The sequence below is a fragment of the Cygnus atratus genome, chromosome 3, assembly GCF_013377495.2.
Source record: "Cygnus atratus isolate AKBS03 ecotype Queensland, Australia chromosome 3, CAtr_DNAZoo_HiC_assembly, whole genome shotgun sequence".
Taxonomy (NCBI): Eukaryota; Metazoa; Chordata; class Aves; order Anseriformes; family Anatidae; genus Cygnus; species Cygnus atratus.
Window position 1 is genome coordinate 22,031,995 of NC_066364.1, and position 15,140 is coordinate 22,047,134.

At 39.0% G+C, this 15,140-nt stretch overlaps 1 protein-coding gene across 1 annotated transcript in view; it reads left to right on the top strand.

Annotated features, from left to right (window-relative positions):
- Positions 1–14,799, top strand: part of DLGAP2 (DLG associated protein 2) — a 459,232-nt gene extending 444,433 nt beyond the window's left edge. The window contains exons 13-15 of the mRNA XM_035542981.2: positions 7,380–7,471; positions 12,099–12,251; positions 14,581–14,799. Coding sequence (XP_035398874.1) covers positions 7,380–7,471; positions 12,099–12,251; positions 14,581–14,799 — 464 coding nt within the window. The remainder of the gene's footprint in view (positions 1–7,379; positions 7,472–12,098; positions 12,252–14,580) is intronic.
- The last annotated feature ends 341 nt before the right edge of the window (positions 14,800–15,140 follow it).

The window sequence follows — 15,140 nt, forward strand, 5'->3', positions numbered from 1 at the left end:
AAATCTTTGCACTGCTAAATGCTGACATTTCTCTGCCATCATTAAATATCCCAAAGCACGAGCTTTCAGTGTTGCCTGGTACTGACGTGGGGATATCAGTGCTCGTGATCATTTGCTATCTCCTTTCTTTGCGAGCTCTTCCTCATGCACAGCCATAAACAAATTTGCAACCACCTGAAATTAGCAGTGGAAATGTTCTCCTGTCTTCCTCACTCACAGACACAGGTAGGGAGTTAGTGCTGTTATTCTCTAGAATATGAAGCTGTCTACGTGTTATGTTAGGAAAAGTTGGAGGAACTGATTTTAATTGACTACCAATTCCTGGGTGCAGAATGACCCTCCCTTCCACCATGTAAAGCTACACTTGCACTCCAGAAATACCCTTAAACACTTTGCAATAGCTAGGAAGTTTTCAAAAATTGTAGAGAAGAACTTGAAGGATAAGATATTAAGACAAACTGGACTTTGCTAATTTTTATTAATATTCACAGTTAGTGAGACCCTTTTAACCTAGAATCATTTCAGAGAAAACAAAATGGAATTTCAGTATTTTATGTTTCCTCATTTGCAGAGTGACTCTGTAAGTGAAAAAGAAAGGGCAATTCCCTGACATATAGATACTGAAATACAACTGAAATGGACTTCTGCAATTCCCTTTTTAACTTAACCAAAACAAAATAGGTTCATTTTCTATGTATGGGGGAATAATCTGGCCTCCCTAATAGGTTAGAGTAGGAAGTATAGAAGAGATCTATATAGCATAAATGAAATAAAATGCTTGTCTTCAGCTGGTTGTAAAAAGTGACACACAGACTTCTGCTTTTCCATCTTATGTGTTTCATTTCAAGAGATTCTCCTGAAATCATTTCTGAATTACATTACCTTTGAAATGGTATCCCTTCGCTTAATATAGCTAACATCAAGCAAAAGGAGGTTATCAAAGAATTATTTTCACCGAGGGAATGAGCATTTTTAAATTTCTGTGTGATTTTTTTTTCCTGTTGAGTCTCTGACACATTTTGTATCCCCTGTTTAAACTATGTAGGTTGGAAGGTATGTATCCATAAGAACTCAAGTTTAATGATATCCCACCATGAAATGTAACTTGACATATTTAAGCATTTCTCAGTTCCCTGAAGAAAATACTCAGAAATACAGAAGCCAGAAGCAACTAAGTATGTTTTTTCCATCTTCCAGCAGGACTACTGTTCCCATGACACTTCACAGAAAAGTTTGCACATTCAAACTGTCGTTGTTAATGCTGAATCTTTTTTTTTTTTTTTTGGCCAGGGTATTTTAATTGTACCTGAAGAACAAATATAGCTTTGCATCTCATAGAAGGCTGTCTTTATGCTACCACTTCTATTTTGTTTTAATCAAAGGAAGAGTTAAAACAGAGCTGCATTTTAGAAAACAATTTCATTTTCTGTGTTAGCACAATAGCCCTGAGATCACAGAAAGCTGTCTGATTGCTGTATTGATTTTTTTCTTTCACTGTAGCTTTTCTCCCATAATGTTGTTTTAAGATCTTCACTCATCAGGACTTAGAAAAGGAGAAGATAATCACTGCAACAAAAATAACCTAACCTCTCACACTTTCTTTTTGCAGACAGTATTTTTTCATTTGGTCAGTTGCCATGAATCGTATTTTGGAGTCTCTGTAAAGTTCAAGTGTTGTCCATGTGGGCAGTTATTTGTGTTCTCAGTGTTTATCAGAATATATATATATATAATATATATATGGCTGGAAGTGTTCCCAGGGTAAGCTATCTCATCATTTGTACCAGCAGGGTGCCTTCCAGCAAAGATATGTGTTTCTCAAGGGTGCTGACTGGCATTTCAGTTTTACGCCCTGAAAATTGTATTTGGCTATTGCTGGCGTGTAAGTGATGACAAGAAAAATGCTCCAGGTTGTCACACCACTACTGAAGACACAGAGGGCCAAGACTCTGCAGCCCAAGAGCTCAGCTTTTTGCACTGTGTGATGGGAGCAGGGAGACTTGCACAGGAAGGAGCAGAGCCCGCAAGCCCAGAGGGGAGCTGTGACTTACGGGGTCAGGCATGATGTGGCAGAGGGACTTACGGGGTCAGGCATGATGTGGCAGAGGGAAACAGAAGATATCACAGGCTCCCAAATGCCACAGATTCCTCTACTGAGATATTTCACTACGCAGGTCAAATGGAGAACTGCCACCCAGACTTTACTCTCATATCAAAATCCTAAGATAACACAGCACAAAAAATTGTTTTCATAGAACAGAGTCTTTAAGCCCAGTATAAACTATACCAGCAGGAAGAGGTTTTTTGCTAATATTTTTCTTCTGCATCATTTTTAGGAGCTCTGCTGGTACAGCTATGCCCTATTGAAGTAAAATGATCTCTAGTGTATCAGGCATTAGAGAGCGAGATCAAAATATCACCTTTCTCTCCCCTTACCCCTTCACTCCATGGATGCTGAATTGTCTTTGCTAATCCTCCAGTTGGTGTTTCCAAAGTACTGCAAGGGCTTTAGTAACACAGAAGAACTGTAGCAGAAAAGGTAGAGTTAAATCTCCCGCACTTTGGAAAAAAAGAAATCTCACAACCAATTTATTTCAGTACATTCATAGTTAATCATCCATAAAAGCTTTCTTAGGTATTTGACCAAACACAGGTTATCCTTTAACCAAAGAGAGATTACTGACATAATTTCCTAATGTCTTTCACAACTCTATCCTTCAGAAACTATTGAAATTGACATTTGGAGTGTTGTAAATGACTACAGAATGTCTAAATTTCCCTGAAACAGTAGTTAAAATCAATACAGGAAAGTCCCATAGTGAGGAACCCAAGAATTCCTCCTAGCATTTGTATTGCTGAGCTTAAATTTTCTCTTCTCTGAACTCATCTCCATTCGGGTAAAAATTGAACATGCACAGAGGCTCAGGGTTCACAAGGATCCCATTGCCATACCTTCACTCCAGAACACTACACATTGGTGGCTGTGCTGTCCTAAAATGTCATCTCATGCCAAACATTATGCATTTATTATTATGCCTGCCTGATATGTTGCCGGTGGAAAAGATATATATTTCATATAGATTTAGGCTTAGTTTCAGAAAAATTTGGGTTTACAGATTGCACAAATATTCTGGTTTACGTTAGGATGATGAGCTAAGTGACAGAATATTTTTCCAGGCATACTTTCTCAGATTGTGTGTAGAGCAATTTATTTATAAGCTTAGGAATAAAAAATAAAAGGAAAAAAAAAATAAAAGCAATCAAGGGAAATGAAAATTTAAAACTAAAACTCATCATTTAAATAACACTAATACTAGAAGCAGACTGATTACTATAGTATCTCATTGCAGTGGTGCAACTGAACAAAGCTTTTAACCTGTCAAAAATAGAGTTATGGCATCAGACTATGGTCTTGGTTTGATCAATATAATTCTAACTTTTCTTCCCCTGCCTTTGTGATGTGAAACTGTATTCAGTTATAAGAGTCTGTAGCATTCCTCACACAATACAACATGTATAAATATATATTACTTGCAATTTTCTTGTAATATGCTTATTGCAGGGGAAAAGACACCATTTTGTTAATTTTCCATGTTGTATACAGGGAACTTGTACAATCTTTATCCAGGATATAAATCCTGAGTCTGCATCTACTGCAGTCGCAGTAAGAGTTTTGTCTGTCTTCAGAGTAAAAGTCATACAGGACCACACAACAAAAATAGAGTGCTTTATATGCTTCAGGGAGCAGAATCAAGGTGGTGTGACTCTTCCCTGACTTTCAAGTCAATATAACATTATCTTAAGGAGGGGAGAAGGTATAGGAATTATATGAAAATTATATATATTTAACTACGTTGGTAGATTTTATCATCATTTATTTACAAGCAAAATCTTTGAGGCATCACCAAACATCTCAATCTCTCCAGTCTCTAACATTCATCATTCTTTCATGGAGATAATCAATCTGCACTCATCAGAATAATTCCCCAATGCATGAAATTAATAACAAGGCTTTGGCTGTCTATTAATATTGTGCTAAAGATTATGAATTGAAGTGTTTTAATACTTTAATTTAATTACAGCAAAGCAGAGTAGCATGAATATGAGAGATTCTAACTTCTATGTTTTATTAAGTCTGATTTACTTATTGAAATGGAAATAGAGTTAGATCTTTAGTAAATGGTAGGCCTGTAATTATACATGTGTATTCATCACTGTTGGAGCCTTTTTGAAAGACTGCTCGCTAGTGCTATATGCTGCTTCAAAACTAACTTTATTCCTGGCAGTGGGGTTCTAGTTCTGCAAGTTGTTTAAGTCTGCTATCTGTAGAGTAGCTCTGAGGGAACGAGATTTGTTTAGCTTGGAGAAGAGGACTTAAATCAGGGGTTTGATTACAGCTCTCCTAGTGGGTACAAACCGAGAAGGTGAAGGCAGTCTCCCCTCAGAGGTACACACTGAAAGGAGGAGAGGCAGTGGGCACAAGCTGCAGCAAGGGAAATACCAACTGGACAGAAGGACAAAGCTCTTCACCAAGAGGGTGATCAAGAAACAGGCTACCCTGAGAGGCTAAGGTTTGTCTTCCGTGCAGGTTTCCAAAACTTGAGTGGAATAAGGGTCTGACCAACCTGATCCTTGCTGACAGCTTTAGGCAGCTCCAAGTGAAGTCAGGGAGAGGAACCACAGGCACATATTTTACTCTGGTGGTCTTTTTCTTGGGCACAATGGGGAACCTCTGTGCTTCATGAGACACGAGCATCACCCAGCATAAGGTTGCTTCCTAGGAGTCTTCAGCTTGACTTGGTGACACATGCAGGTAGCGCAGAACCACAGTGTCTGACATCCCAAATGGAGGTGTACCACTCCAAAACACTGCATGGCCAGTGCCTAAAGTCTTGTCTGGTCTGCCTGGGCTTTAAATCACAGATGCCTGTCAACAAGATCCTTCACGATAATGAAGATCAAGCAAATGTTTATTTAATTTGGGGTTTGGAGTAACCGCAAGATTCACTAGAAAATGTCAGTCAGATATAGATTCTGTCAAGATCTAAATTTCTGTGGTAGGGCACAAACCAATGCATTTTCCTCATGCTAAATACTTGAGCTGTGAGCTACAAAATTCAGTGGAGGAAACTAAAACTGAGCTTTATTCCCTGTGAGACAAGCACTACAACCATCAGCCTACAGAACCATTGTCACTCTTTTTCTGCCTGGTGAGTAGTTGAATGGAGTGTGGAACAGCTTCATCAAGGCAATGCCAGGGACCTGCTACAGCAGAATTCCTCATCTTGGGAAAGAGGGGATTCTGACCCCACACTGGGAGTTTGTCCTATGTCCTGTGCTATAGAGCATCCAGGGACAAGGAGGATACAAGTTTGGTTGACACTTACATTTTTGCCTTTGCTAAAAATGCTGACAAACAACTGAAAGTGATTTATTTCAGATCGAGTGAAACAATTCTTTTTAATTTAGATTTCTGTGTGTTTGTTTGGGGCACCCAAAGCACCCAAAACGTTGCTTTTCCTAAGCCAGTAGCTCCATAGAGGAAAGCGAGGGGTTTGGTGATCAAAAACCCTAAACCAATTAAAATGTTTTGTTTCATTTGGCCAACTAAACAAAAACAAAACCCCAGTGAATTGCTCATGCAGCCCTGAAACACTTAACCCTTTCACAAATGGGTGTCACAAGGGACAGATGAATTATGCATATTGCTGTTTAATTTAGTGTTGTGGCGCAGCTGCAAACTGTTTGTCTACCAGAAAACAGAATAGTGTTTGAGAAATAGCTTTACAAATTAATCTATGCTTTTAAAGTTATGAAATGCATATGTTTTCACAGAAACTGAGCCTAAAACTTCTGGTTCTCTCTTACTGCGTCTTGTGGTTAAGCAGACGTTTTACTGGTCTGGAGTAAGCAGAATTAAAACGTAACTATTACCAAAATATATTTTTTTTTCATATACCACTCAGTCTTCGCCTCTGCTTGTTTAAAATAACAACAAAATTTTAAGCCCTGCAAGAATTTCATTTTTTTCTAGCTCATGTTGCAGTTCAGTTTTGCTGTACTGTTATAGCTTCATTCTACCCTATGCATCTTCTTTAAATTATCGATTTGGTTCCCTCAAATAAGCAGACTGTTTAAATTAAAAGATGCCAAAGTATTTATTATGTTACCCCTATACCTACCTCTATCATTCCCCTAAAGATTATTTAAAGATCAGGAAATTCTCTGGAAAACTCAATCTTGCGTTGAAACCCCAGCTTATTATGCTTTTTAAAATGTTGCTTTTTCAGCATAGAGAAGGATGTGCAATTTGGTGTAGGAAAGTATATTGCTACCAACTGAAGTCTATCCCAGCTAATGTGGGACTCCAGGAGAAGCTGGTTTTCTCAGGATAAGCCAGTCCCCTTAGGCACTCTAGCCAATAGAAAGAAACATCTTCAGGAGGTGATTCATCATGTCTAAAAACAAGTGCCTAACATGGGTGAGCTGATGAGCTGACTATTTCCTGTCTTTGATTATATAACATACAGAAATTTTGATTTAGACAGCTAGTTCTTGGAAGCAAAGTGAAGTAAAACGAATTGGGTTCGTTTCCCCTGTGCTTGTGCACACTGTAAATAACAAGCACACTGACTGGGGAAAGCCCAACAAACCAGGCGGGTTGGTCGTGATTCAGCAAAATCTTGGAGCACTTGCTTGCATCCCACTCTGTCTGAATCTCCCATGCTTAGGTCTTCATGTATTTTCCAGGGTAGACATATAAATAAATGATGTTCCTTGATCAGGTCTGTAGTGTAAGTTTATTTTTGTTAATTGTGCCTGATGGTGCTTAAGAGATAAGTCTAGAAAAGCTAATGGACTTAAATTTTGGTGATAACTTAAAGAGAGCTTTAAGTTTGGTGATAACTTCCTAGTTTCAATGTCAGTAGACCTATTGAACAATTTGCAGTAAATATTTGTAGTTAAGTGCTTTGTTAGGTCAGGATTAATAAAAAATAAAAAATCTGGATGATAATGCTTATCACTAACTTTTTATTTTTGTTGTTATTTACTTTTAAATTTAAGATTGTTTTCAAAAACATATGTATATATGCCTACTTCAGGAAGCTGTGTTCCTTTGATTTTTTCTACTTTCTTAAACAAACAGTCTTGGTTGTTCTGAGTTATTAATATATCATTTACTGTTTACAAAGGGGAAGATGCCACAGAGCTTTCCTATATCTATATCTTTTCAAAAATATTTTATGTGTATAATCAAAAGCAGCAAAATATTTACTTCCAGTATAAACTAAACTATGATTTCAGCTACATATTCTTTGAGCTGGCATTTACATTTACTGCCAAAACATCTATTGGTAATAACCTCTCTGTATGCTTAGTCCTAGGTAAGATCCGAAGTGCTGTTGGAAGTGCTCAGCTCCTCATGTCTCAGAAATTCCAGCAATTTTATTGGCTCTGTCAGCAAAATCTGGTAAGTCACCATGTCTGGCCATTCTTGAAGAGTTTATGACTACTCATACTTAATATTCCACAAAATGTAACTGTAAATTTTAGAATTGAATATCTTTACTTCAAAGGCAACAACAAAAACTAATGTAGTGTACCCAAAGAGTAGCATTCTGAAATGTCATTTTCATGTCTCACATTTGTCTTATTGTTCCTTTTTTTTTTTTTAACTTAATCTTTAAGTGTAGTGTTAGTACATTTTTTTATTAAAGCCAACATGTAGTTTCAGTAATTTTAGTCTAGTTGGGTGTTGTCTTCTTTTTTTTCTTTTGCTGTCTTTATTTAAAAAAAAAATGAGAAGGGAACAAATGCAAGTTTTCTGAGACATAATATTATGGCTTATTTTTGTAAGACCCTAAAATAGTAACTGTATTTCTGGTAAGAAAGGAGGAATTTTTCAAATTACAGTAGGCAGAGAATAGTAGGATACATGATGCAGCTTTCTACCTACCTGAAAATAGGACTGATGTTGGAAATGGGAACATTCATATTGTTCATGAAATTGGGTTTTATGATTTGCATTGCCAATTATATATAAGATGTCCTAGGGCTAAAGGAACAGATGCAGTATATTACTTGTAGGAGTTACTGCTATTGTTCTGGAAGTTCATTAGACACTAATTTGATTCGAAATGTTATCTTCGTTAATATGACAGCACTCATCAGTGATGTAAACGTTGTGGCAAGATGATACTAAGCAATAGAAGAACATACTGCTTCTAGCTAAGGCTAGTGGTACAAAACGTACTTTCTTTGGCTTACTTGAAAACTAAGTGTAACTTTCACCTCTTGACTGTCCCTACACATCATACATTAAATGTGTTGAATTTTGTTACATGCAGGACAGCAGACATGACCTATATATCTGGTTAGATACATTTCTTTTTCTGTTAGTATTTGCTGCACAATTTTTAAGGTAAAAGTCATTCTGCAGAGACCCATATACTACTTTCCATCCTTAAGGTTAAGTATCTAAAATTCCTGAAACTGTAATCAAATATTGCTGAGAAAGTCATGCCAAAAAAGTCCCACCTTCTGATAGAAAAGGTTAAGATATATAGTCTTCTTTAGGAAAGAATCCAATTATCCACTTCAAAGATTCTGTCAAAACAAGAAATTTAATAGCTATCACAGAATGACAGAGGAAATATGCAAAGTCAGGCAAGCAGGAGATGACCACATTTGTAGTATCAAATATATCATGTGTATTACTATTAATACATTATTTTTTTTGATAGTGAAAGAAGGGAATCTTCATCAATGCCTAGAAGTTTCTTACTGCAAATTCCAAAGTGTCTTCCATTACCTGATTGATTAAGCTATGCAAACTAAGATTTGGAGAGCCTAACCTCCGTTCCACTTCATTTATCTTCGAGTGGGTCCAACACTTGTGCTTGAGAGCATTGCCGTAATAACAAGAGCAGCTCCTGCTCTGCACAGCCATCGGCAGTTTGGAAGTGCTGACAATTCGTTACTGCAAAAGCAGTAGGAGAAATCTACCGCTTTGCAGATAACATGACCAAAAAATGGCAATGTTTTCTCTCCTTCTCGTTTGGATAATAAACCTTTGAACTCCTTAATGGCAGCTTTACCCAATTCTGGATATTTCAGCTCTGAATATTCTTCAGCTTCATTAAATCAGCAATGGGCTCTGCAGAAAGCAGCAACTGCAGAACCGGACTTCTAGCTCGTTCATGTTTTGAGGCTTTTCTTCTTATGCTTAATGATAGAGGGTGGTTTTGTTGTTGTTGTTGTTGTTGTTGTTGTTAAATAGTCACTTAGTGCTTATCTACAGCAGGCTTTACATATTCTCCAAAGGCAGCATCTTGGTGCCCCATGGGAATGCTGGCAGATAGCAGCCAGTTTATGAAGTCCCCCACTGGAGAACAACTAGTGCTTACAGGGCTACAGCACAGCAGTTTCTGTAACAGTATTCAACAACAATAACCATAAATGTACAACAGAGAACAACAGCATCTACTTTTGCCAATACAAAAATGCAGCAAAGTTTTAGGAACAGGAACGTACTTACTCAAACTGAAATTTAACCGTTGCCTATGGATGTTTCTAAAGGGTCACAGGAACTTCAGGCAACATATTTGATGATGCTATTGGTTAAGATCTCTCACTCAGAGTAAATTCGTATAACTGGACTTTTTGTCAGGGAATGTAATGACAGGACAAGGAGTAACTGTTTTCAACTAAAAGAGGGTAAGTTTATATTAGATATTAGGAAGAAATTCTTTACTGTGAGGGTGGTGAGACACTGGAACAGGTTCCCCATGGAAGCTGTGGATGCCCTGGAGGTGTTGAAGGCCAGGTTAGATGGGGCTTTGAGCAACTTGGTCTGGTGGGAGGTGTCCCTGCCCACGACAGGGGTGTTGGAACAAGGTGATCTCTAAGCTCTCCTCCAACCCAAACCACTCTATGATTTTCTGATTCTTACAAGAATCTGGCTGGCTATCTCATACAGTACATGGTTCCCAATAACTAGAAAAAAAAAATACTAATAAATTAAATCGCTGATTAATGACTCCTCCCTGATGAATTATTCACATTATCTCTTGTAATACCCTGCTCTTTCTTTGAAGTGTCCTCCTCCATACCCTAGTCAGCACAGATCCTACTCAGCTCTTGAAATCATCTCTCGGTGTGTCACGGTTGCAGGCAAAAACAGAGCATCATGAGCAGGGGCCAGGTACTTTTTGCTAGCTTTAGGCTTCCCTCGGAAGGAGGCTGCAAAGCTGAATTCCAAATACGATACAAATAAAAGAGCCACTTCTGAAAAGAAGCAGGTTTAAGCCACTCTTTTCAAAGCCCAGTTAGCTGTAATAGTAATCATTTTTTGCTAGCGTTTATCCACGGGCTGCGAATCCATAAATGATAGCAGCAGGAGGCAGCCCTCTTGTGTCCGCACAATGCACCGCACGCTCCTCTCCTCCCAGCTGCTCTGGAAGCTGTGCTCTTCGGCATCAGGGATGAGCAGAGCACAAAGGTACTGAAGAGCAATTAGCCTTGATTCAGAAGGCAATGACATTTCAATGAGTGGCATCATTTTGTGGCTGTTTAGAGGAAAGTGGGGAAAAGGACTGAGGAGACCAGGCGGGAGAGAAGAGATCGCAATGCAAGACAGATTGCTGTGGGACTGTCCTGACAAATTTCACACAGGGAGTTAGTTCTTGAAGCCTCTGATATTGACCTCTGTACAGTAACTAATACCACTGACATGCACTGTAAATAGTTTTGGAATAAATTGGGATCTACCCAACGCAGACATTTTCAGTGAACACTAATCTGGAGTTGCATCATGTTTGCCAGAAGTCTGTTATAATCTGTACTGGAACTTCTGTTAAATCCCCAAACTCCCTATGAAATGGAAACTCTTCTAGCAAGGGTTTTGAAGTGTATAGGCTTTTAGGCAGGTGTTCTTGGCCTGGGTTCCCAAAGGGGTTTAGGTACGGGTGACACTGCACATCGTCATGCCCAGCTCCAGCCACTCAGCTCCCACAGTGGTCTAAACCCAAATTTAAGTAGCAGTTCCCAGTATAATACCCCTAGGAATGAATAAAATTCTGATTTATCTCTCTCCCAGGTTTTAGATAACTGTGTGGAGCTATGATCACTACCTAAAATGTCCTCATCCATTAGATTCCAAGAATATAGGGCACAGAGCCTTGCTTCATCAATAACACCACAGTTTATTACTCAGTAAACTAGCCACTACAGCTTTTGCCTAGTGAGGGGGAAATCGTGAGCTCCTTTGGCCTGATTTCAACTGCATCTCTCCCAGCTCCATTGCAGAGACCTTCTTAACTACTTCCTCTTGCCCTGGGAGATTACTTCTCCATCATCTTCATAGAGATGTTTACCAGTTAAGCCCTATTTCACTAAAGTGACAAACCTGTCTTCTTGAACAGTACCAGTTCTCATAAAACATGAGGTACAGAGTCTGTATGCTACCTTTTAATGCAATTTTTATCCAGCATTAACGTTTGGTTAATAACCAGGTTATTAGCGCCACCTAATGCAGTACCTGGGAATAATACCTGCCCAGTTCCTGAGCATGATTCGACCCCATGGAGAACAAAATCCTAACATACCCACCCGGATTTTAACGCTTACACACGTTTGAAAACCCAAGACAATGTAAACATCGAATCCAGCACAAGTTGACAACTTCCCCGTTGTGTTGCTTTGTCTTCTCCTCAGCTATCACAGATGTAATTTTTAACCAGAAAGACTTCAGGCTTCCTGGAATACAAACCACATCCCCATTTCCTTTAATAATTAGCAGAGAGAGGTTGTCAGCATGTGCTACATTTTAGAAATGCAGGTCAGCACAGCAGATGGTGTTGAGGAGCTCTCCGTGCTGCACGGATGCAGAAAGGCTAGCGCAGGACATGTAACTTGTTCGTGTTTGGGTTGTGTAGGAGGCACAGCTTCCCAGGCACAGCTCCCAGCTGCAGAGCATGTGTAGCCTTAGCCCTGAGCAGCACTGCAGCAACAGCATCCGGCACGGCTCCATTCCTGCCTCAGAGCACTTTGTTTAAAGCCTCCTGCTCTATTCATGCTCTCTCCTTTGTGCGTGACAGGACCCGAGTGCCATGCCGAGACCAACTTCCCAGGACCTCGCAGGTTTCTGGGACTTATTGCAGCTCTCGATTGAAGATGTCAGCATGAAGTTTGATGAACTGCACCAGCTGAAACTCAATGAATGGAAAATAATAGAATCACCTGAAAGGAAGGTAAGCAGACCGTGGACAATACCATTTACTTCCCACTTATAGTACTGTGGTCTCCCTGTGTTAAATCCAGTACTGAAGTGTAGAAGGTTTCTAGCCCAAAGATAGAAAACACCTAACTGGTATGGCCCAATTTATACATGGAAACCTTCATCAGGTGTGAGGGGGTTTTATTTTCTTTTTAGTAATGTTGAGCTGAATTGTGTAACAAACAAAATGGATTTTGCTAAGTCCTGTTTGTCTGCTCTATAACATTTATGTTGAAATTATTTGGATTCACATTAAAAAGGCTACAACTGAAATATGTTCTGATTAATTCAGACTGAGGACAATAGCCCAATTATTCAGTCAAGGTAAACTGCACCATGCTGCTCCATTTGGGCCAGCACAAACCTGAGCATTACGGTGCTTAATCCTGCCCGCAAGAGATGACTGGTGCTGGAACACGAGTGAGACAAAAGCATATGACAAAGCACAGTGCTGGTCAAACTAAAGCTTGGCTATGAAAGTTTGGGGGAGAATTTCTGGCAAACTGCCTGCACCTCTGTGGTGCAGCTTGGGAAACACCCCTGGCCACCAGGCTTCCAAAGCAGGTGGCATCATGGCCACGAGCACAATGTAAACCTGAAACTGCCTTTCCCCTTCCCAGAGCAACTCCCAGCCCCGCTCCCAAATTATCCCACTGCCCTTGCTGATTATTATATCAGTCAGATGAAGGCAGCATTTGGTTTGAGTCAGTACTGTTGGCCTCAGGTGAATACTTGGTTGGTTTGGGAGGAATTAGGAGGCATTTTGACAACTCTTTCATTTCTTCATGCTCCTCTTGGATTTTAATTTTCAGCCAACTGATTGGTGGATGGTGAGTTTGCAACTCTTGCTTACTAGTGACAATTGGAAGTAAGAAATTATTGTAGTGACAGCAACAGTGGTGTTCCTGAGAGCGAAATAATTAAAAGTGAAAAAATAATAAGATGGGACAGCAGGAATGGAGCCCTTATGTTCCTGTCTAAAAACAGGAAATAAAAAAAATAAAGACTGGAAGAGCTGACTGTCATGGAGAACAGCATTTTAGGCTGCTGCACTGTTCTTGTTGAGTTGAGAACATTGAAATATGTTCTTAAATTTAACTCTAGTCTTGGCTAATGCATTTTGGTAATAGACTCAGAATTTAAAAAAAAAAAAAAAAAAAAAGTAATGATGATTCTGCAAACCACAGGTGTATCCGTTCTTTTTTTATTATTATTTGAATCCTGCTGTGCCTCAAATTAACTGTGTTCTCCATAAGGAACAGCCCATACTCTGAACTATTACAACCACTGTAAGTGATCCAGCAGAAAGATATATCATAATAACCATACAATACATATGAAGTTGTGGAATCTCCATCTTCGGAGATATTCAGCCAAGTATTAAATATGATGACAAAAAAAGTGTTTTAACTTCAAACTTGAGTTTAATTTCAAGTGGGCTTTGAATAGAGTATTGTACTGAATCATCTCCAGGGGTCCCTTCCAACCTAAACTATTATATGATTCTGTGATTCTGCAATATCTTTTTAAGGTCCTTATGTGATATTCCACAATCTATAATGGAGTAAAATATCAATTTCATACTTCAGAAAAGTTCTTGATATAAAACCTGCAGAAGCCATTTACAGCTACGTTGGTAGCAAAATCTATTGACTTTCACTTTATAGTTTGCTAATTCTTCAGTATAATTTTCTTTAAAATGGTCCAGGCTGACAAGGAGAACAATCAGCCTATGTTCTCTCTCTGGTTGGTGCTTGCATGTTTCCATTTAGCAATTCATAGAGGAGAGTAAACTAACAGACATGTATACACAGCTGCTATCTCATATGCAGCTGAGGCTAAACTCAGTATGATTAATTTAATTAAAAATTCTGTCCTGCTAATCTTAGACAGTCTTTTCACTTGATCAAACCACACAGATGCGCTGAATTCTTATTGGAGAGCCAGTGTGTGTTTCTGTTTATAATGAATGTAATAGTGTGTCAGCTAAAACTAAATAAATTCATGTGAAAGCGAGGTATGTAGACTGCATGTGTAGGACACCTGTAAGTACAGTAAAAGGAAGCGTAGCTATTTGAAAGCACAGGACGACCGAATTTGTGCTGAAGTAATGGTTTTCTGTCAGTGTTTCTAGAATGGGTAGCACTTCACATAATCCATTAATCAGCTGATCTGAGAGCACAAAGTGAGCATGCTTGATGTATGTAATGAGTATTTTGCTTTGTATGTCTTCAATTTGCATGTTCTGCTGATGGTATCTTCCACATGCCATTCACCTTGAACTCATTCACCTCCTATTGCAGGAAGAAAGAAAGGTTCCTCCTCCTGTACCAAAGAAGCCCCCAAAAGGAAAATTCCCCATCACAAGAGAAAAATCTCTGGACCTACCTGACAGGCAGCGACAAGAAGCCAGAAGACGGCTCATGGCTGCGAAGAGAGCAGCATCTTTCCGGCAGAATTCAGCCACAGAGCGTGCAGACAGCATCGAGATTTACATCCCAGAGGCTCAAACCCGGCTTTAAAGACAGAATGCTGCAGAGTTCCTTTTTTAGACAAAATGCTTGTACAGTTTGTCAATTACCTGGTAATTTTTGTCTCATTCTCTCCACTAAATATGCCCTTGCTGTTGTGTTCTTTGTGCCATAAGCACAGTGGAATGCTTTTGATTTCCTCAGAATTTGCTGAGCTCACCGCAAGAACGACTTCTTTTGTATTTATTGTCTGACTTACAATCAGCTACAATGGATAGGGCTTGTCGAGACCTGACTTATCCAGTATATTCTCAGAGGACAACAAGAAACACCTCTTGAGATGGAACCCAGCTTACTTTTTTGTTATTTATATTTTTATAAAATGTGTGATA